Source organism: Chrysochloris asiatica, unplaced genomic scaffold (assembly GCF_000296735.1).
Source record: "Chrysochloris asiatica unplaced genomic scaffold, ChrAsi1.0 scaffold00098, whole genome shotgun sequence".
In the NCBI taxonomy this organism is placed as follows: domain Eukaryota; kingdom Metazoa; phylum Chordata; class Mammalia; order Afrosoricida; family Chrysochloridae; genus Chrysochloris; species Chrysochloris asiatica.
In genome coordinates, this window is record NW_006408616.1 from 11,364,807 (window position 1) to 11,386,656 (window position 21,850).

A 21,850-nucleotide genomic window follows, 5' to 3' on the forward strand; every position below is an offset into this window, starting at 1 on the left:
AGAGCTCCATAGCATAGGGTAATTCTACCGCAGCCCGAGGACAGAGAAAAGGCCAGCACTGGGTGCAGGCAAGTTTAGGATATTGAGACTGTACTTGACTTTCTGTCTTTATTTACTCTTTGAAGAAAGGAGAAGGTACCCGCTGAGCATGTTGAAGGGTAAGTTCTGAAGCCGTCAGTCAATTTAAAGAATGGGAAAGAAAACACCTGGAAGGACATTGAAACGAATGAATGAGTATGGAAAGAAAGGAAACTGTCTTTTTAGATTTTTAAAGCACATATGTATTGGTGACATCGATACCAATGGGTAGTGAGAGATTTAAAGCAGCCATCATTATTTTCATCATATTTTATATAAAATAAACATTTACATAAATTTTATTTTGGAAAGACCTAGGCAACGTGTACAGGAGAAATACTTTATGGGAGATACATTTCCAAATGGCACAGCAAAAGTAACAAAAATGTACATTTATATACAACTGATCAAAATTGGAATGAAAAGTACTTTTGAACAAAGAACATGCTGCAAGTTAGTCCCCCGACAAAAGTAGGAATCAGTGTGAGTCACAGCAAGTTAAATGATTTCCACATTATAAAAGCAAGACATGGCTTTTAGAGATATTTTAATTTCTTATGAAGAAGGTCTGTATCTTTTTTTCTCTAGAAAAGTAGCAAAATGACTGTGAATTTTTAAAAGCATGGACTGCAAACAAGAAGTTATTCTGTCACGGAAAAGCACTGGGCAGTGCCCCCCCAAAAAGTTCAGAAGGCAGGAAGGGCCAGGTAAGGAGGAGGAGCAGACACAGGAGAGAAGTGCTGATAAATGCTGGGGATTGCAACTAATGTCACAAAACAAAATGTGTAACAAATCGTTGAATGAGAGGAAAACAAGAACGTGTTCTGTCAATTTTCATCCAAACCATAATAAAAAGTAAGTAAATAAATAAAAGCACTGGGAAATTCAGTCATATTTAGGGCTGTTTATATCAATATTTTGTTGGGTTACTGTATTAAGAATCATTAAAAGAAAGGGGAACATGTTTATTTGTTACTGCAGATGCAGAATGCTTTCAGTCCAGAATCAAAATAATCTTTGCAGAGGCTCAGACAGCTTTTGGGACCATCAGCCCTACCAGTCTTTTTCCTAGAGAGAAACATGACTGAGATAGGTGGCCACCAGGGTCTGTGGCTCCTCAGTGGCTGAGCCAGGACTACTAGTGCTTTCCTGCTGCAGACAACTCCAAAAGGACGTTATTATTCACAGTGAAATCTACCCAATGTGGTACAGATATATACCCTGTACATCACAGAGAAGAGAAAGAAACTCCTGGATTTGTGAATGTAGACATCTTTGACTAGTATGGAATAAACAGTAGTCTAAACTTATAAATGACCATACATTGAGATGGATGTTGATTTTAAAAGTGACATGACTGTCATCTAAATATCAGTTCCTTGACAGATACGTCATCAGTTCTGTTGTACTATTTAACTTATTGTAGGCCACGTCTCTGATCACAGTTACTCCTTCTCCTTAAGTTGCATGACTACTAAGAACAAAAAAATGAGAAAACTATTCAACATATTTTTCTTTTGCATTAATAACTTTAAGAATAATCATAAAAAGTTGTAATATTTCCCTATACTTTTTTTTTTTTTTGGCTCTGTAAGATTTTTTGTTACTCAACTGCAGTCCACAAGCAAGATGTGATAATATTTACTTTCTTAAAATGTAAAAAGTTATCATTTAGATTGCTAAGGTTTTTTTTTTTTTTTTTAATTATTTGGGAGACATCAACACACAATAAAATTACAGTATATATGATGTAGAAACCAGAAAAAAAAAAAAAACCCAAACCAAAACCAGGCATAACTACATTTGCTTTGAATGTTGCAATTTATCATACAGATTTCTTAACCTAAGAGGTACATCCACCACAAATCAAAGCAGGTTTGTTTTTGAAAATAACAGATTCAAGCAAGTACAATTAGAAAAATATAACAAAAGCTGACATAAGGATACATAAAAACAAGTCACAAATCTCGGTATAAATTCTATGCCATATGTACCTTCTGCAAGTCCTAAAAAGTACAGTTTATATACTGGGCACCTTGTCTGGTGCATGCAAATGCCAACACAATTCCTTTCCATCTGAGAACTAAGAGATCCATAAATATAAGGCCAGTTTGTAGTCCAGTTGCCAAAAGGGCAAAACCACCTCACCCAATCACCTGTGTATCAACTTGGGAAAAACAGCCTCGGTCAGCCAATTGTGCCATTAATCATCTTTATAATTCTTTGGCTCATTTTAGTGTAGATTTAAAAGTGAAAATTATAAAAGGTTATAGGCCTCTCTTTTGTAACAGTCATAAACTCCCATCCAAGTTGTCAGCTTCACAGTGGTTCTTTAGCCTAGTTGCATATTAGAATCACCTGGGAAATCAGAGCATCCGAAAATTCTAAAGCCAACCGCCCCCTTGTCCCCAAGTGATTCTAAAGCAGGGCCTATGTTGAGAGCCTTTGGGTATGAGGGAAAAGATCTCACTTATCAGTTGAATATATTCTTTAATTGGAGAGTCTTAGAATATTCCAGACCATACAGACTGTAAGAAAACTACACATTTGATCTTATTCCCCCTGAAATTAAAATTTTTGAACGTAGGTTTCTATTTTCTCATTTAGAGTCTGACTGAAAAGCCCTTAATGAGAAGCATTTGCACAACTACAGAAAAAAAAAAAAAAAAAAAAAAAAAAGCCTGCATCAAATTAGGTACCGCCTGCTATGAATTTCAGATTTTTATGCTAATGGCTATCAAGTATTATAAGGAGTTGGAACTAAAGTGCTGACAATTCTCTTTGTTCTGTGATAGGCTTCAAAATAACAAACAGAGGAATACATCTTAGGATTCTCTAAAATAAAATTTCTTTTCCATCACGGTAGTTGAATCTTTGGTTTAGGTCCTAGTTTATACCACTGAATCATGTTTTCTGAATATCTTTAATAGATTGAAAACATCTGAATAATTTTTAAAATCTCAAACCACAGCTGCCAAAAAAATTCCATGTTTTGACACCTTTTTCGGATTACCCAGTAATCAAGGTAAGCAAGAACTTAATCTGTAGAACAATTTCACATTTTTCTTACCACACCAAAGATTCTTCTTCTAGGCATGGCTGGCAGCAACTCTCTCTCTTCCAACCCGTCAGCACCTTTCAAAGTCTCTTTTCAAATTTATAATCCCTGAAAGGGAGGGAGTACCCAGTAAGCAAAGTATGTACAGGGTTACTTGTGCTTATTTACTAATGTGTGAAAACGTTCACCACAGATTGGTAAGAAAGCACATGTAAGTCTGTGCTTACCCTGCTTATTGGGTAATCTGCCCCTGGTCCTAGTTTTATGGTACTGATAAGAAAAGGTAATAAATAACATTTATTACTTGGTCTGTTAAATATTCTGAATGAGTAATTGTTTAGGCTAAATTAAGCTTCCAAAGCCATTTTCATGGCTTACTTATCAAAGGGCTGCCATGTACGTGGAAGTTTGAAGGCTAGGAGAATTGGTTCTAAAGAGGATTGGGAAACAGGCTATACAGACCTGGAATTGGAACAGGGAAATGAGCACACAAGGAAATCTATAAATTATCTAAGAAAAAGCAACAACTGTTGCTCAGAGTAAGAGTCACAAATAAAACTCTGATCACTGGATCAAGTATTCAATAGGCCAGAACAACTTCTGTCTTGCTCCGAGTCACCTCCCCTCCTGCCCAGGACCAGGTACATAATTTTGGAACCTAGTGTAAAATGAAACTGTAGGTCCCCTTGTTAAAGATGATTATTTTAAGAGTTTCATGACAGTGACCAAGCACAGGGCCCTTCAGAGTGTAAAGCCTTGGGACAGCACAGATTGCACTCCCATGGTGCTTGATCTGCTCCTCCACCTCACAAGGGTGCTTTTAGCTTAATACTGTTCATACAGACATTAAAGGAAAACGAGGGGCATCTCTGAACACCTAGGTGATTTATTTGGTTAGTATACTTGGCTTATAACCAAAAGGTTTCAAGTCTGACTTCACTGAGAGGCACCTTGGGATAAAGTCCTGGTGATATATACTTCCAAAATTGAAAATTCTATGGAGCACAGTTCTACTCTGACACACAAAAGGACTGCCATGAGTCAAAATTGATTCTATGGCAACTAATTTTTTTTTTTTTACTTTTAAATTTTTGCATGCTTTTCTATGACAAAGCAACATTCAGCTTATACTCGGACCGAAGTCCACATATGATTTCAAATTACAAGGGCCAAATAAAAATGTCTATTTTTAATTGTATTTTAATTAATTAAAACAAAATATACTTATCTTTTAAATATAGAAATCATTCTTTTATTAGGTACCTCTTTAATTGCAAAACTGATTTCATTGGCCACATCTTGATTAAGGTATTAATGCAAGGCAAAATTACCTGATCCAATCAACAGTGCTTACTTTCAATGCTTGGATGACAATGTGTACAGGCAGAAAAACACACAGAAAGTAATGCACCCCAAGGAAGGCAGAGAAGTTTCCTGAAGGCCATGCAACCCTTTTCCTCAACAAATTTTAGGTTATAATCAACATTTCAATTACTTTGGCAAATAAATTCTCACACCTTTCATAACACTTCAAATAAGGCATATTGCTTTCAAAATATGAGGCTCAGTCTTTTCCACTAACTTTCAAAGCCAAAATTTTGGATAGATTATTCTGAGAAGCTGTGATGAACACCTAGGGCTTCCTGGTTTTCAACTGGGGTGAGAATTTTACAGTAAAACATCAATAGCTTTCTTGGTCAGAGGACTAATGTGTAGTTTTGGAGAGATGAAAAATACTTCAATTAAAATGTTGGATAAATTTAGGATATATTTCACTGAAAGGCTATTAGAAGCTGAAGACCATCATGGTGATAAATATATTCTTGGATTCTTGGTGTAGGAAAAGAGATACATGCTGATTCAAATTTTGTAATCTTTTATATTATATTATTTCTCTCTCCATCTCCTCTTCCCTTTTACTTTAGACTTATCTTAACAAAAATGTAAGACAATCTGGGGGCATCGCTTCCTGACGCTCGGTTGAGATGGAGTAGAAGGCCAGAGCCCGTGAAGTGCATATGCTTTAAGGCCACAACACCTGTATGCTGCCTGCCTCAGCCCAGACAGCAGTGATGCCTAACTGGTTAGTTTTATTAAAGTGATGACCAAATTACAATAAGGAGTCCCAATGCCTTCACTCCAGAATATATTACCTTCCAAATACTGAAGGCTGATCCCTAATGTCTTTCAATTTAACAAGGAAATAATAATCCATACTAATTTTGCGAGGAGCTGTTCAAACATAACTACTTTGTAATTTAGATTCATATTTTCCATCCAGTCAATGTTGAAAGTCTGCCTTAAGACCACTATTAACAAAGAAGAAAATGTATATGTATATATTAAATATTTCATAAGTTAAGAAATAAATAATACTAAAAATAAGTTCAACTTTGCCTTCCCTACCTTTTAAATATATATTTTTAATAATGAATTTAGATTTTTTTCCTTAGATTCATCCAGCAGTCTCCATAGAATCCCCCAAATTAAAATGAGAGAACCAAGGATTCTAGATTTCAACCACTCATTTTCTAAGTACAGAATTCTTACTAGACCAAGGAAGACAAATAACTAGTGCTCTTTTCCCATTTAGTTAGAATCTATGATGATTTCTGTGATATATTGTAAGGAGTTCTCAGTGGTTAAATATAGTTTCAAAAAATAACAAATCTCATGTCTGAACATTAAGATAATAAAGTAGGACACTTCTCTCAGTAAATATCTTTAATATTTTCCTTTTAGAATATACTATTTTTTTTCTCCACTAAAATAACAATATATTTGGAGGCAGGAACACTTATTAATTTAAAAGCACTTTTGAACTCTTAGAGCAGAGACACTACTCTAGGAATGCTTGCAATAAAGTTAAAATACTTTTAAACACTTCCATAAAGAATTAGAGGATTAAGCTTCTTGAGCTTCCCTTAAGGGAAAAGATATCCATATCCGTACACTTTCACAAGCTTCTCTTTTGATACACTATTGTTGTTGCTAAGTGCCGTCAAGTATGTTCCGACCCATAGCGACCCTGTATAAGGTTTTCTGAGGAGAGCGGCTGGTGAGCTTGAACCATCAACCTTGTGGCTCAAACTAACTTTGTAGTCTGGGGCATTAACTCACAGTGCCACACCAGGACTCCTTTTGATATAATAAGCAATGGGAAAATCTTGCATCAGAGTGGAATCTGGTTTACTCTTTAACAGGGCTCTAGTGATGTCCTTAGGAGAATATTAGATAAGCTTAACAATAGTCCTCTCTCCATATATTCTGAGTCACCCCTTGGTAAAATATATCCAGTGGCTTACCCCAGAGAATTTACCCTCTTTGAAATATCTTATCCCATATGTAAAGAACAGATCCTCTGCCCTCACAGCATCCCAAACGTGCTTTTATCTAGGGTAAAAAAGACTAAACTAAGACATGGAATAAGATCTCCACACTGTAGAGACATTCTCATATAAAGGAAAATCAAGAAAAAAATATGTAAAATGTATAGTTCTTGTTTTCCTCCCCTCTCAGATCTCCTTGTACTTTTTGTCTTCTTTCATGGAAATGCACATCTCTCAGCACCGGAGTTACAAGCAGGTGTCCCCAAATCTGCCACCTTGAACCAGGAGTGAGAGGAAAGCTTCACTGATTGTGCCCCTGGTGATGTGGAAGTGAGGCTTCAAACACTTTCCCCTCTTTCAGAGGAACAGCAATGTCGTACAAGACTGGGTCGAAATGCTAGGTTTGATCTTTCTCCTGAACTTCTTGTAATCGTTTTTCTAGGCGATCCAATTTGGCGAGATTTTCCTTCAGCAATTTGCTGTCTGGTACCAGCTGTAAGGCTTTCTCATAATAAGCTCTTGCAGACACGTAGTTTCCCTGTGGGGAAAAAGAAAGAAAGCAATTATAGTCTAATCCATCAGAATGTACCCCCAGAGAATGAGGAATCTAAGAAACAGAACCTCTGACCAATATAACACTAATGTTCTCATAAGGAAACTCTGCCTGTATGGTTAATTGGATCTTTATCTGTTCATACTTTTGGAAAATCCATTTGTTTTAAGTACCAAATCAGCTGGAGAATGTGAAGCATAGAGCTATACCACAAGGTTAAATGGCAGAAAAACAGATTTTCAATTCTACTAATGCAAGGTATGTGGGCTCACTTCATGGGATTCTCAATGGGTGAGCACTGTTCTTTCTCATCACATCAGAGCGATTCCTATGGGGTGGCAGGGCAGGGGGAGACTTCCCAAAGTTCAAGGCAAATACTTCATTATCTTTTAATTACCTTTTTCCACAAACTTTTTGAAGCCCCCTCGTATTATTAAGACATGAAAGGGAGAGATAAGAAGCGGAAGGAAAGAGGAGGGAAAGAGCACAAAAGAACAAGAAACCTTTTTTTGAAACTACAAGAATAATGATGGAATAGTTTAGGTTGTCAGTATTAGGCCTTTGGAGTCCTGGAGTGCTGCTGTGGGATAAAACACTGGACCAAAGGTCAGTGTGAACCACAGGGTCGGCAGTTCAAACCCACCAACTGCTCCTTTGAAATCCTATACAGGGTTCGCTATGAGTCAGAACCAACTTGAAGGCACTTAACAGCAACAATTAGGCCTTTGCTTAAATTCTAATCACCACACTACTGTTTTACCAAGCAGAGATTGAGAGTGAAACAGCATGAAGTTAGCAAAACCAGAACGATCCTATAAAAATATGTCAGACCAGGACTTTGCTCAGCTCAAAGTCCTCCAAAGATTTAACTCATAACTCACTTCATATAAAAAGCAAAGTCCCATCAATCTTCATCGAGGCCCCCTATGATCTGGTTCCTCTGACCTCTAAGCTCCTATCATTTCCCCTTACTATTTGCTCGGCCAGTCACACTGGCCTCCTCACTGTTCTTCAAACACACCGGGCACACTTCCACCTTCAGGACATTTGCACATGCTTTCCCCCCTCGTTGCTCCCTGGAGGTCTCTGTTTAAGTATCCCTTTAATGGGGCTCTCTTCCCTAACCACTTTAAAATTTCAGGCCTTGCCACCTGGCCACCCACCTCTCCTTTATCTCTTCTGTGTAGCACTATTGCTTTCTGATGCAGTACAGATTGTGTGTATTGATTGGATTGGATCTAAGAAATAGGAAAATGATCTTTAAAGTAGCACTGTAGCCTTGACAGTGAGTCAGGTTGCCAGGAAAATAAGGCATACTGAGCTCTACTAGGGTTTTAGTCCACATACAGATTACACCTGCTATCTGATAATACTTCTCTAAAGTACACGTGACAGAACCGTGGTGATACAGGTGTGGACATTCTTTTTGTTTTGTATCTGTTCATTGGTCTCTCGCTGTCTGCGCACCTCCATTCTGGTGACTAGAGGGGATACCTGAGCGAATGGACACCCTACCCCCACCCCTGGAGGGTTCTACTATACCATGTGCACAGATCTCCTTGAAACTTAATGACAGTTTCCACTAAAAACCAAACGGCTACCACTCATTTGTCAATTTGTTGTACTGTGGTGGCTTGTGAATTGCTGTGATTCTGGAAGCTATGCCACCGGTATTTTAATACCAGCACGGTCACCCATGGTGGAGAGGTTTCAGATAAGCTTCCAGACAAAGACAGACTAGGAAGAAAGAGTGACAAACTACTTCCGAATATTTAGTCCCTGAAAACCTTATGAATAGCAAGAAACACTGTCAGATATAGTGCCAGAAAATGAGCCCCTCAGGTTGGAAGGCACTCAAAATGATACTGGAGAAGAGCTAGCTGCCTCCTCAAAGTAGAGTTGACCACGATGACATGAATGGAGTAAAGCCTGTGGGAGTAAAGCCCATAAGACCTTCATTTGCTGATGGGGTACAACTCAAAATGAAGAGAAAGAGAAGTAAACATCCATTGAAAATTAGAACATGGAATGTACAAAGTATGAATCTGGAAAAATTGGAAGTTGTCAAAAATGAAATGGAATGATCAACATCAATATCTTAGGCATTAGTGAGCTGAAATGGACTGGTATTGGCTATTTTGAATCTGACAACCACATGGTTTATTATGCTGGGAATGAAAATTGAAGAGGAATGGTGTTGCATTCATCGTCAAAAAGAACATATCCAGATCAGTCATGAGGTATAATGCTGTCTGTGATAGGATAATATCCATGTGCCTACAGGGAAGCCCAGTTAATATCACTATTATTCAAATTTATTACCAACCACCAACGCCAGTGAGGATGAAATAGAATTCTACCAACTTCTTCAATCTGAAATTGATCAAACATGCAATCAAGATGTATTGATCATTACTGGTGATTGGAATGAAAAGGTTGGGAGCAAAGAGGAAGGATCAGTAGTTGGAAAATATGGCCTCAGTGATATAAATGATGCTGGAGAACGCATGAGAGAATTCTTCAAAACCAATGATTTGTTCATTTCAAACACCTTTTTAGACATCATAAGAGACGATTATACACATGGACCTTACCAGGTGGAATACATAGAAATCAAATTGACTACATCTGCGGAAAGAGACGATAGAAAAGCTCCATTATCATCAGTCAAAATAAGGCCAGGGGCAGACTGTGGAACAGACTATTAATTACTAATACGCAAATTCAAACTGAAGCTAAAGAAAATATAAAAAAAGTCCACGAGAACCAAAATATGACCTTGAATATATCCCACCTGAATTTAGAGGTCATCTGAAGAACAGATTTGATACATTAAACACTAACGACTGAAGACCACAAGAGTTGCTGGATGACATCAAGAACATCATACGTGAAGAAAGCAAAATGTCATTGAGAAGACAAGAAAGAAGGAAAAAGTCAAAATGTATGTCAGAAGAGACACTGAAACTTGCTCTCCAGCATACAAATGCTACAGAAAATGGAAAAAGTAATGAAGTCCAAGAGATGAATAAGGAGTTTTGGTAGTGCAGTGATTATGAATTGGGCTGCTAACCTCAGGGTCAGCAGTTCGAAACTACCAGCTGTTCCACAGGAGAAAGATGAGGCTTTCTGCTCCCATGAAGATTTACAGCCTCAGACACCCTGTACAGGGTCGCGATGAGTCAGAACCAACTCCATGGAACATAACAACAACAAGAGATGCATAGAAAATTTCAATGATCAGTTTGAGAAGATAAAGCCAAATATTACAACAAAATGTGCAAAGATCTAGAATCAGAAAACCAAAAATAAAGAACACGCTCAGCATTTCTCAAGCTAGGGAAGTTGAAGAAAAAATTCAAACCTCAACTATCGTTATTGAAAAATTCACTGGGCAAATTACTGAATGATGCAGAAAGCATCAAGAGAAGATGGAAGGGATACACAGAGTCACGTACCAAAAGGAAATGGTTAATGTTCAACCCTTTCAAGAGGTAGCATATGATCAAGAGCCAATGATACAGAAGGAGGAAGTCCAAGGTGTATTGAAGGAATTGGCAAAGAACAAGGCACCAGGAATTGATGGAATAAAAATGGAAAATTTTCAAGAAAGTGAGGTGGCACAGGAGGCACTCACTCATCTCTACCAAGAAATTTGGAAGACAACTATCTGACCGACTGATTGGAAGAGATCTGTATTTGTGCCCATTCCAAAGAGAGGTGACCCAACGGAATGTGGAAATCATCAGACAATCTCTTAGATATCCCATGCGAGTAAAGTTTTGCTAAAGGTAATACAGAAAAAGCTACAATCATACATTGACAGAGAACTTCCAGAGGTTCAAGCTAGATTCAGAAGAGGCCGGGGAAGGAGGGATATCATTGCTGCTGTCCGATGGATCTTGGCTGAAAGCACAGAATATCAGAAAGATGTTTACCTGTGCTTTATTGACAATGCAAGGGATTTGGATTGTGTGGATCATGACAAGCTATGGACAACAGTGCGAAGTATGAGTATTCCAGAACACTTAATTGTACTTCTGAGGAATCTGTACCTGAACCAAGAAGCAGTTGTTCAAGCAGAACATGGGAACACTGAATGTTTTAAAATTAAGAAAGATGTGCGACAAGGTTGTATTCTTTCACCATACTTATTCAACATGTTTGCTGAGCAAATAATCCCAGACACTGGGTTCTATGAAGCAAAACGGGGCATCAGGATTAGAGGAAGACTCATTAACAACCTGCGATATGCAGATGATACAACCTTGCCTGAGGAAAGTGGAGAGGACTTAAAACATTTACTGATGAAGATCCAAGAGCACAGCCTTTGGTATGGATTACATTTCAATGTAAAGAAAACAAAAATCCTCACCACTGAACCAATAAACAACATTCTTATCAATGGAGAAAAGATTGAAGTTGTCAAAGACTTCATTCTTTTTGCATCAACTATCAACACTCACAGAAGCAGCAGTATAATCAAACGACGTACTTCATTAGGCAAATCTGCTGCACAAGACCTTTTTAAAGTGTTGAAGAGCAAAGATGTCAGCTTGAGGACTAAGGTGTGCCTGACCCAAGCCATGGTATTTTCAATAACCTCATATGCATGCGAAAGCTGGACAGTGAATAAGGAAGACCGTAGAAGTATTGATGCTTTTGAGTTATGGTGTTGGAGGAGAATATTGAAAGTGCCATGGGCTGCCAAATGAACCGCTAGATCTGTTTTGGAAGAAGTGCAGCCAGAGTGGTCCTTGGAGGCCAAGATGGCCAAACTTTGTCTCTCATACTTTGGACATATTGTCAGGAGGGACCAATCAGTAGAGAAGAATATCATATTTGGTAAGGTGGAAGGTCAGAGAAAAAGAGGAAGACCCCCAATGAGATGGATTGGCCAAGTGGCAGCATCGGTGGATTCAAGTGTGGCAACAGTAGTGAGGTTGGCCCAGGATAGGGCAGTGTTTCGTTCTGCTATGCATAAGGTCGCTATGGGTCGGTACCGACTTGATGGCACCTAACAACAACAAAGTACATAGGCTTTTCTTCATGATTAGTAAAATCATGGAATCTAATTTTAACAGATTTACTTCTAAATAACGACAAAGGAATCATGATTTTCAATACTGTCTCTAGGAACTCTGGTAGCTTAGTGGATTACGCGCTGAGCTGCAAAACTGCAAAGTCAGCAGATTGAATCTACCAGCAAAACTCTGTGTGAGAAAGATGAGGCTTTCTGCTCCTTGAAAAATATTTACAGCCTGAAAACCCTATACAGGGTCGCTGTGAGTCAGAACTGACTCGATGGCACACAACCACCATGACCAATCTTGGTAGTACAGTGGGCATGCAGTTTCATTTTAAGCACCTGTTTTTGGTTTGGTAGGATAAGCACTGGTTTGTTCCTTGAAACCCCTGTACTGGGTCGATATGAGTTGCAACTGACTCAACAGCATTTAACAACAACAACAATGTTTTTAGTATTCCAATAGTTATAAAAGGGAATGAACAGTTTGAGAAGACACCCAGAAAGCGAAAACACAGGGGGGAAATCCAGCCCACATAAAGGTGAGCTATTTCTCTTACCTTGATGTGTTGGATTCCTCCCATGTTCATCCAGGCCTGGGCTTGATCTGGATTGAGCTCCACAGCTGCTTTATAGCTCTAAATAAATAAGGAATAACTTCAGGTTAGAAGGCAAGAAACTATCTTTAACACTATTGGGTTTCAAAAAATTTCTTCTTGGTGAAAATTTAAATGGTGAATACAGTGAAATAAGCCACTACTGGTTACAGGTGATTTCTCTATTCCTATTATTTTCCAAACTTGATGATTCTGAGGTGAAGGAAACTGAAGTGTGTAATTTGCCTGCAGAGCTAACCTTTGGACTGAAAGAGACTATGGGCACCTGCGGGGAATCCAGGTGATGTCTATTATCCTGTATCATTTCCTGCTGGCCTTGACCTGCAAGAAAACTCTGCTTTGGGGCTTTTTTTTCCCCCCACTATAAATGGTACCTGAAGGAAAAGTGTTTTATAATCCTAGGATCTTACAGTAGTTTCCTAAACAGTTAATCCTGGTGCAGTTTTCCCTATTACAAGATTGACACCTTGGTAATTCAATCTATGATTTGATACTTGCAATGATAGGATTGAGGATTCGTTTTTTTAAGGATATCTAACTAGGCCACCAACTATCTGTCAGTTTGTTGTACCGTAGCGGCTTAAATGTTGGCAGTAATGCTGGAAACTACACCGGTGGTATTCCAAACCTGTCTGTGGTGGCCAGATTTCAGTGGAGCTTCTAGACTAAGACATATTAGGAAGAAAGGACTGGCTATCTTCTTTAAAAGCTTAGTCAATGAAAATCTTATGGATCACAACAGAATATTACCCAATACAGTGCTTGAATATGCGTTCCACTGTACTCGATGGCACTTAACAACAGCAACATACAATCATTGCAACAATGGACTCAAACATATTAACCATCATGAAACTACAGCAGGACTAGCCAACGTTTTGTTCTGTTGTATATAGGGTTGCTATGCATCAGAGTTTACTTGATGGCAATTAACAATAATATTTCATTAGAAAGTCTTTATTCTTCTTCTGCCATATGAATGGTCTTCAGATGTTTCAAGTGAGTCAGGTTAAGAATCTATTTTTGTCTGAATGGCACACATCTCATTATATGTAGTGTATGTGATATGCATTTTTAATGTTTTGTATGTTGTTTTGCATCAAAGGTATTGCTTTTTTTTGCATCACCACTGTTGATTTTATGAATGTTTACCATAAGTAAAGCCAAAGGCTGAGAGTATTACCTTTAATTACAAAGCTAAATATCAATTCATATATCTTAATGTAACTTACTATTTAAGGAGCTCTGGTAGCGTAGTGGTTATGAATTGGGCTGCTAATCTCAGGGTCAGCAGTTCGAAACTGCCAGCTCTTCCGTGGGAGAAAGATGAGGCTTTCTGCTCCTATAAAGATTTTACAGCCTTGGAAACCCTACAGGGACACTATGAGTTGGAACTGACTCCACGGCACATAACCACCACCACCTTGCTATTTTCAATAGAAAGAATTCATACAGTAACCAGACTCTGGCCCATTCTTTGATTTTAGTTTTCAAGGAAAGAAGCAAATGATGATAATTTATACTCTTAAAGGTTGCTAAAATAGATCTGTAAGGTAGGCCTCTTAGGAATAATTTATTTCAGCAGATATTAAAGTGTATAGCAGTAGCTGGGTGAGAAGTTACTGTTATTAAGTGCTGTTAAGTTGGTTCCAACTCATAATGACCCTGTATAAAGCTTCTGAGGAGCAGCTCATAGGTTTGAACTACCAACCTTGTGGTTAGCAGTCCTGAGAGGAGAAAAAAGAAGAGAGGGGGCAGAAGAGTTGGTTTGAGGCTAAAATATGGAATATTTTGAACATCAAGTTAAAGGTGGTAATTCAGAAAATAGTGCAGAAGTACTGTAAGACTCTCCACAATAAAAAGCCAGAAGTTCATTTGTTACACAAACAATGAACAATTATGTAACAAATGAACTTAAAACATTATGGCTACTAATCAGAGAATTCATTCCACAAATGCCAATGATCTTAGAGTTTCTTGTAGGTTTTATTAAAGACCAAGGTATTATTAATTTTAAGCCATGATTTTAATAACCTGTTTCTATTGTGTCTTTACCTCAAAAGCTTTGTCAAGAAGGTTCTGCTCTCTCAGTTGGTTTCCTTTTGTGAAAAAAAGTTCAGATATGACTTTAGGGTCCTTTGGTTTCAGCTGGAGAGCCTTGTCTATAGCATCAAGTGCCTACAGAGATTGAAAGTTAAAACAGAATAAAAGCAAATTAGACAAAATATACTTTAAGTGATACATTTTATTTTTGTTGTTCCTATGTATTGCTGTGGGTTAATGCACCAGACTGCAAAGTCGTTTGAACTGCAAGGTCGGTGGTTCAAGCTCACCAGCTACTCCTTGGAAACCCTATACAGTGTTGCTATGGGTCGGAATTGCCTCGATGGCAACAACAATAACCAGTGTCTGGCACACAGCAGATATTCAACACATATTTTAATAACTGATTTATGAATCTACTCGTTCTATGACTTTTCAATGAGAGAAAAACAATAACAATTGCAATACAGTGTCACTGATCTGACTTATAGGATTAAATAAGAAAATCTATTAGCAGGAACTTGGAAATAATAAATATACTAACAATAGTTGTCATTAGACAGTTAGTTGAAAACAAACTGGGTTAATACCTATAAAATCTTTAGAAAAAAGATAAGTCAAGAAGAAAATATTATTTGCAGCTAGCATCTTTTAGGTAAGAGACTATCTGTAAAAAGCTTTCATAAGAGGGAACAAATCTTTATAGTGAGGATCAATCCCACCCCTTTGATACACAAGGTACACAGGGATGAGCAATGTGGACATTGGCTACCCAAAATCGGGGGAGGGGGGATGCTACAAAGGCAAGAAGTGACTGACTTGCAAGCTTTCAAGAGGGAGCCTAGATCCAGCGGATATGGGCGGAGCTGATGAGAGGAGATGGGAATAGGACTCTTGCGATACAATAGTGAATGACTGCTATCAGGACTGACTGTGAGGGTTGGAAATGTAAAGGTAGACGTTTTGTAGCAAAGGGAGGGGAGTGGTTGACTTTGCAGTCCAGGAGTGGAGGACACTGGGACCATCAAGGGAGAAGAGCAGAGTGCGAGACCCTACCCAGAGAAATAGTGATGCCAAAGATGGAGGCAGAGACGATGACGTGGAGATGGAGCGGCTGGGGACTCCAGACCCAGAGAGGGAGAGGGGCTGTGTGCTGACGACTGAGGGGCAGGCTTGCAGGGTAGACTGTTTAGTTGTTTGATGATGCATGAAGGGGATTGTAACCATGACCATGAAACAATATACAATAGGATGAATGTAAAGCTAATGTTCTCCCATGTAAACTGTCACATACTTCACAATAAAACATTTTTAAAACAAAGCTTTCATAAGATAGGATATGCCTACTGATGGCATTCAAGACTGCTCAGTCTCATAAATGGCAAACTGGAAAATCAGTTAGGACTACATAGCCTCCCACCCAACAATTCAAACAATGTCCTTCTTTACCTTGTGGTGACGTTCCTGCTTGCTGTAGATTGCTGACAAAAGGCGAAAGCATTCAAGACATCCAGTTTCCTCTGATACAATGTGGTTGGTCATCTTTTCAGCTTCTTTTGTCTGACCCATCACAGCCAAAACTTGAGCCTGCAAAACCACATGGACCTTGGCTTAGAAGACATGTTATTACTTTATCAAACGAAGCATCTCATGGTACTGTAGGATAAGTACTAGACTGCCAGGTTGGTTTGAACTGCAAGGTTGGTGGTTCAAACCCAACAGTTGCTCATTGGAAACCACTCACAGGGTTGCTCTGAGTTGGAACCAACTTAATGGTACTTAACAGTAATAACAACTACAACAAGGAGAAGTGGGTGGTGGAGTGGGTCACACATTGAGCTTCTAACTGCAAGATCAGCAGTTCAAATCTGCTCACTGCTCCATGAGAAAGATGAGGCTTTCTGCTCCCATAAAAATTTAGTCTCAGAAACCTTATACTGGGTCGTTATGCTTAGGAACTGACTTGAGGGCACACTACCACAGCCACCACTGAATACAGAAAACATTTCTGACAAAAATCTTAAGCATCTATTTAGTGACTGACAGAGAAGGCTGAATCACCACAGGTCACAGGTTTCAATTTTCTTTATTTAGGTAAATACATGCATTTGTATGTGAAAGGTAGAAGCAGAAGAGATGTCCAAGAAAATGATGTGTACCCATTAAAAACAGTTGACTATATCATAATATAGGAGTCCTGGTATGGCGCTCAGGGTTAACGCGCGGGACTTCAAAGTCGATTTGAACCTCATGGTCAGCAGTTCAAGCTTATCAGTCGCTTCTAGGAAACCCATACAGGGTTGCTATGGGTCGGAACTGACTTGATGACACTTAACAACAACAATAGATTTAGTTTACTAACATTAATAAAATGGACGAGTAAAGACCAACAATTTGAAACAAGACCTATCATAGTTATTGTTAATATTCCTGAGTTTGATAACTGTACTATGGTGATGTCAGAGAATATACTTATTCTTAAGAACTATTTAGCATTGTTGTTATTGTTAAGTGCTGTTGACTTGGTTCCAACTCATAGGGACCCGGTTTCTGAAGAAGGGTAGGTGTGTTAGAATTGCCAACCTTGTGGCTGAAAGTCCAGTGCTTTTCCAACAGTACCACATATAATGTGCACCTATAGGTACAGGGCACCTATAATGAACTCTCACATGGTTCAGGAAAAAAATATATCAATAATATGTATCTGTTTATACACATACATATCGAAACATACACATGTTACTGTTGTTCAATGCTGTCAAGTGGGTTCTGACCCATAGCAACACTGTATAGGGTTTCTGACACACATATGTATTGGTGGAGTGATAAGGCAAATGCATCAAGATGTTGAAAATTAATGCTTAAAAGGGTATATGGGAGTTCTTTATTATTTTTGTAACTCTATTATAAGTATGAGATTATTTCAAGATGAAAATGAAATATTTTTGGTGTCTATTATCTCTGGAGAATGGTTTTCACATTGTGTTTTTTAAATTTTACTAAGTTGTTGGTGTTGAGAATACACACAGCACAACATACAACAATTCAACCATTTCTGTATGTACAATTCGATGACACTGATTGTATTCTTTGAGTTGTGCATCCATTCTTCCCTCCCTCTCTCAGTTGTCCCTCCCGAAGTGAGGCGGCACAGTGGCAGCAGCAAGGGGCTCAGGCGTGGCAATAGTTGTGAGCTTGGCCCAAGACCAGGCAGTGCTTCGTTCTGTGGTGCACAGGGTTGCTATGAGTTGGTACCAACTTGATGGCACCTAACAACAACAACAAAGTGACATAAACTTACTGCTCACTAAAGTTCCTATCTAATCTTTTGAGTTACTCTTAGCACATTAATGCCCTATAATTTTTAAAACAGCAAGCTAGTACTTAAAAAAGCATAAGGCACAACACTTTTTATTAGTTAAACTAGACTATTTGGTTTTAAGAAGACTTCAAGGGACATCTTTTGGTTTAAGGTTTAAAGCTTATTTCAGAGCAACCATTTTAGGAGTTTCTTTATTAATATTCATAAAATGTATACACTAGGAATCCTGGTGGAGTCCTGGCATGGTGCTATAGGATAAACACTGGACTGTAAGGTCAGTTTGAACTGCAAGCTTGGCAGTTCAAACCCATTAGCTGCTCCTAGGAAACCTTATTTAAGGTGGCTTTCCAGTTTTATTGCTCTACTTACCAGTGCCAAGCGGAGTTCCCTTTGAGAAGGCTGAAGTGCTGCAGCTTCCCGGTAAATCTGCAAAGCCTCCTCATATCGGCCAGTGTTGTAATACAAAGCTCCCAAAGGCGATAAAATCTCAGTTTTGCGTGCCACCTGCAGTGCGCTGAGTTTTGAGAAAGTGAATAGATACATTTCCAAAGTTGTAAACTTAGATTTAGAGAGAGCTGTCTGTGGTTTGATATTCTGCTCCAAAAAGGTCTTAAAAATTATATATATATATACACACACAAACTATATAAATATATACAAATAAATTTATAGTAAGGAGTTCTGGTGTGGTACTATAGGATAAGTACTTGACCTCAAGATAGGAAGGTTGATGGTTCAAACTCACCAACCGCTCCTCAGAAACCCTATACAGGGTTGCTATGAATCGGAACCAACTCAACAAAACTTAACAGCAAAAATAACAGTATATGAGGTCAGCACCAGTCTGTCAGTTTGTCATACCGTGGTGGTTTGCATGTTGCTGTGATTCTGGAAGCTATGCCACTGACATTTTAAATACCAACAGGGCCACCCATGGTAGACAGATTTCAGCTGAGCCTCTAGATGAAGACAGTCTAGGAAGAAGGAGAGATGGACTACTTCTGAATTTGTAGTCACTGAAAACTTTATGAATAGCAGTGGAAAACTGTCAACACCAGAATACTTAATACTGAAACATGATGAAGAGCACCAGAATATTGTCAGATATAGTGCCCGAAGATGAGCCCCTCAGATTGGAAAGCACTCGAAATACGACTGGGAAGAGCTGTCTCCACAAAGTGGAGTCAACCATGATGACATAAATGGAATAAAGCTTTCGGACCTTCGTTTGCTGATGGGGCACAACTTAAAATGAAGAGAAACAGCTCTAAACATCCATTAATAATCAGAACATGGAATATATAAAGTATGAATCTAGAAAACTGGAAATTGTCAAAAATGAAATGGAATACATAAACAAAGATATCCTAGGCATTAGTACACTGAAGTGGACTGGTATTATCCATTATTAATCTGACAGTCACATGGTTTACTATGCCAGGAATGACACATTGAAGAGGAATGGTGTCACATTCATCATCAAAAAGAATATATCAAGATCTTGAAATACAATGCTGCTCATATGTGTACAAGGAAGACGAGTTAATATCATTACTATTCAAATTTACGTACCAACCATGAACCAGTGATGATGAAACTGAAGAATTCTACTAACTTCTTCAATCTTGAAATTAATCAAACATGCAATCAAGATATGTTGGTTGTGACTGGTGATTGGAATGCAAAGGTTGGAAACAAGAGGAAGGCTCAATCTTTGGAAAATATGGCCTTGGTGATAGAAAAAAATGCTAGAGATTGCATGATACAATTTTGTGAGACTAATAACTTCTAAATTGCAAATACCTTTTTTAACAACATAACAGACGATTATACACATGGACCTCACCAGATGGAATATACAGAAATCAAACTGACTACATCTGTGGAAAGAGACGGTGGTAAGCTCCATATCTTCAGCTAAAACAAGGCCAATGGCAGACTGTGGAACAGACCATCAATTGCTCATTTGCAAGTTCAGGATCATATGCAAGTTCAAGCTTAAAACAAGTCCACGAGACCCAAAATATGTCCTTGAACATATCTTACCTGAATTTAGAGACCATTTGAAAAACATATTTGATACATTAGACACTAAAGACCAAAGACCAGAAGAACTGTAGGAAGACATCAAGAATATCATACAGGAAAAAAGCAAAAGGTTATCAAGAAGACAAGAAAGAAGGAAAAGACCAAAATGGATGTCAGAATAGACTCTGAAACTTGCTCTCCAATGTAGAAATGCTAAATCAAGTGGAAGAAATGAGAGGCAAAAGAGCGGAATAGAAGATTTCAAAGGGCAACTTGAAAAGATAAAAGTCAAATGTAACGAAATGTGCAAAAACAACAGGGTAGAAAACCAAAAGGGAAGAACACACTAAGCATTGCTGAAGTTGACAGAAATGAAGAAAAAATTCAAGGCTTGACTTGCTATATTGAAGGATTCTATAGGAAAAATATTGTATGATGGAAAAAATATCAAAAGAAGATGGAAGGAATACACAGAGTCACTTTACCAAAGAGAAAGTGGATAAACAACCATTTCAAAAGGTAGAATGTGATCCTGAAGGACAAAGTCCGAGGTGCACTGAAGGCTTTGGCAAATACCAAGGCTCCAGGAATTGATGAAATACAAACTGAAATATTACAACAGACTTATGTGGCACTGGAGGCAAAACTCATTTATGCCAAGAAAGTTGGAAGACAACTACCTGACCAACTGACTGGTAGAGTTCCATATTTGTGTCCATTACAAAGAGAAGTGATCCAACAGAATGCAGAAACCATTAATATCACATGCAGGTAAAATTTTGCTATAGATTATTTAAAAAATGGCTGCAAATGTACACTGCCAGAGAATTGCCAGAGGTTCAAGCTGAATTTCAAAGAGAGCATGGAATGAAAGAGAGCATTGCTGACATCAGATAGTCACATACCAGAAAGATGTTTGTCTGTGCTTTATTGACTACACAAGGTTTTCAGTTGTGTGGATGATGACAAGCTATGGACAACATTGTGGAGAATGAGGATTCCAGAGGAACCTGTACATAGACCAATGGACAGTTATTCAAACAAAACAAGGGAACACCAAATGGTTTAAAATTAGGAAAAGCATGTGCTAAGGTAGTATTCTTTCACCACACTTATTCAATCTATATGCTTGGCACATAATTTGGTAAATGGAATTATATGAAGAAAAATGTGGCATCAGGATTGAAGGAAGACTCATTCACTACCTGTGATATGCAGATGATAAAACCTTATATGCTGAAAGCAGAGGACTTAAAACACCTACTGATGAAGAGCAAAGACCAAACTCTTTGGTATGGGTTGCACCTCAATGCAAAGAAAACAAAAATTCTCACCACCCATAAATTGGAGAAAAAATAGAAATTGTCAATGACTTCATTTTGCATGATCTATCATCAACACTCATGCAAGCAGCAGTCAAGAAACCAAATGACATATTGCAGTAGGCAAATCTGCTGCACAAGACCTCTTTAAAGTGTTCAGGAGCAAAGATAGCAGTTTAAGAACTAAGGTACGCTTGACCCAAACCATGGTATTTTCAATAACCTCACATGCAAGTGAAAGTTGGACAAAGAATAAGGAAGACCATAGAAGAACTGGTACATCTGAGTTACAGTGTTGGAGAAAAATATTAAAAGTACCATGGACTGCCAAAAAGCAAACTGATCTGTGTTGGGAAAAATACAACCAAAATGCTCCTTGGAAGCCGGGATGGCTAGAATTTGTCTCTCATATTTCAGACATATTATCAGGAGGGGCCAGTTCCTGGAGAAGGATATTTAGTAAAGTAGATGGTG

General features: G+C 38.3%; 1 protein-coding gene across 1 annotated transcript in view; it reads right to left on the reverse strand.

Annotated features, from left to right (window-relative positions):
* Positions 1-6,819: 6,819 nt before the first annotated feature.
* Positions 6,820-21,850, reverse strand: part of TMTC1 (transmembrane and tetratricopeptide repeat containing 1) — a 373,612-nt gene continuing 358,581 nt past the window's right edge. Inside the window, exons 14-18 of the mRNA XM_006866973.1 lie at positions 18,396-18,540; positions 16,154-16,291; positions 14,717-14,839; positions 12,605-12,682; positions 6,820-7,003 (exon numbers count right to left, since the gene is read on the reverse strand). Of these exons, the coding sequence (XP_006867035.1) occupies positions 6,863-7,003; positions 12,605-12,682; positions 14,717-14,839; positions 16,154-16,291; positions 18,396-18,540 (625 nt within the window). The 3' untranslated portion in view covers positions 6,820-6,862. The remainder of the gene's footprint in view (positions 7,004-12,604; positions 12,683-14,716; positions 14,840-16,153; positions 16,292-18,395; positions 18,541-21,850) is intronic.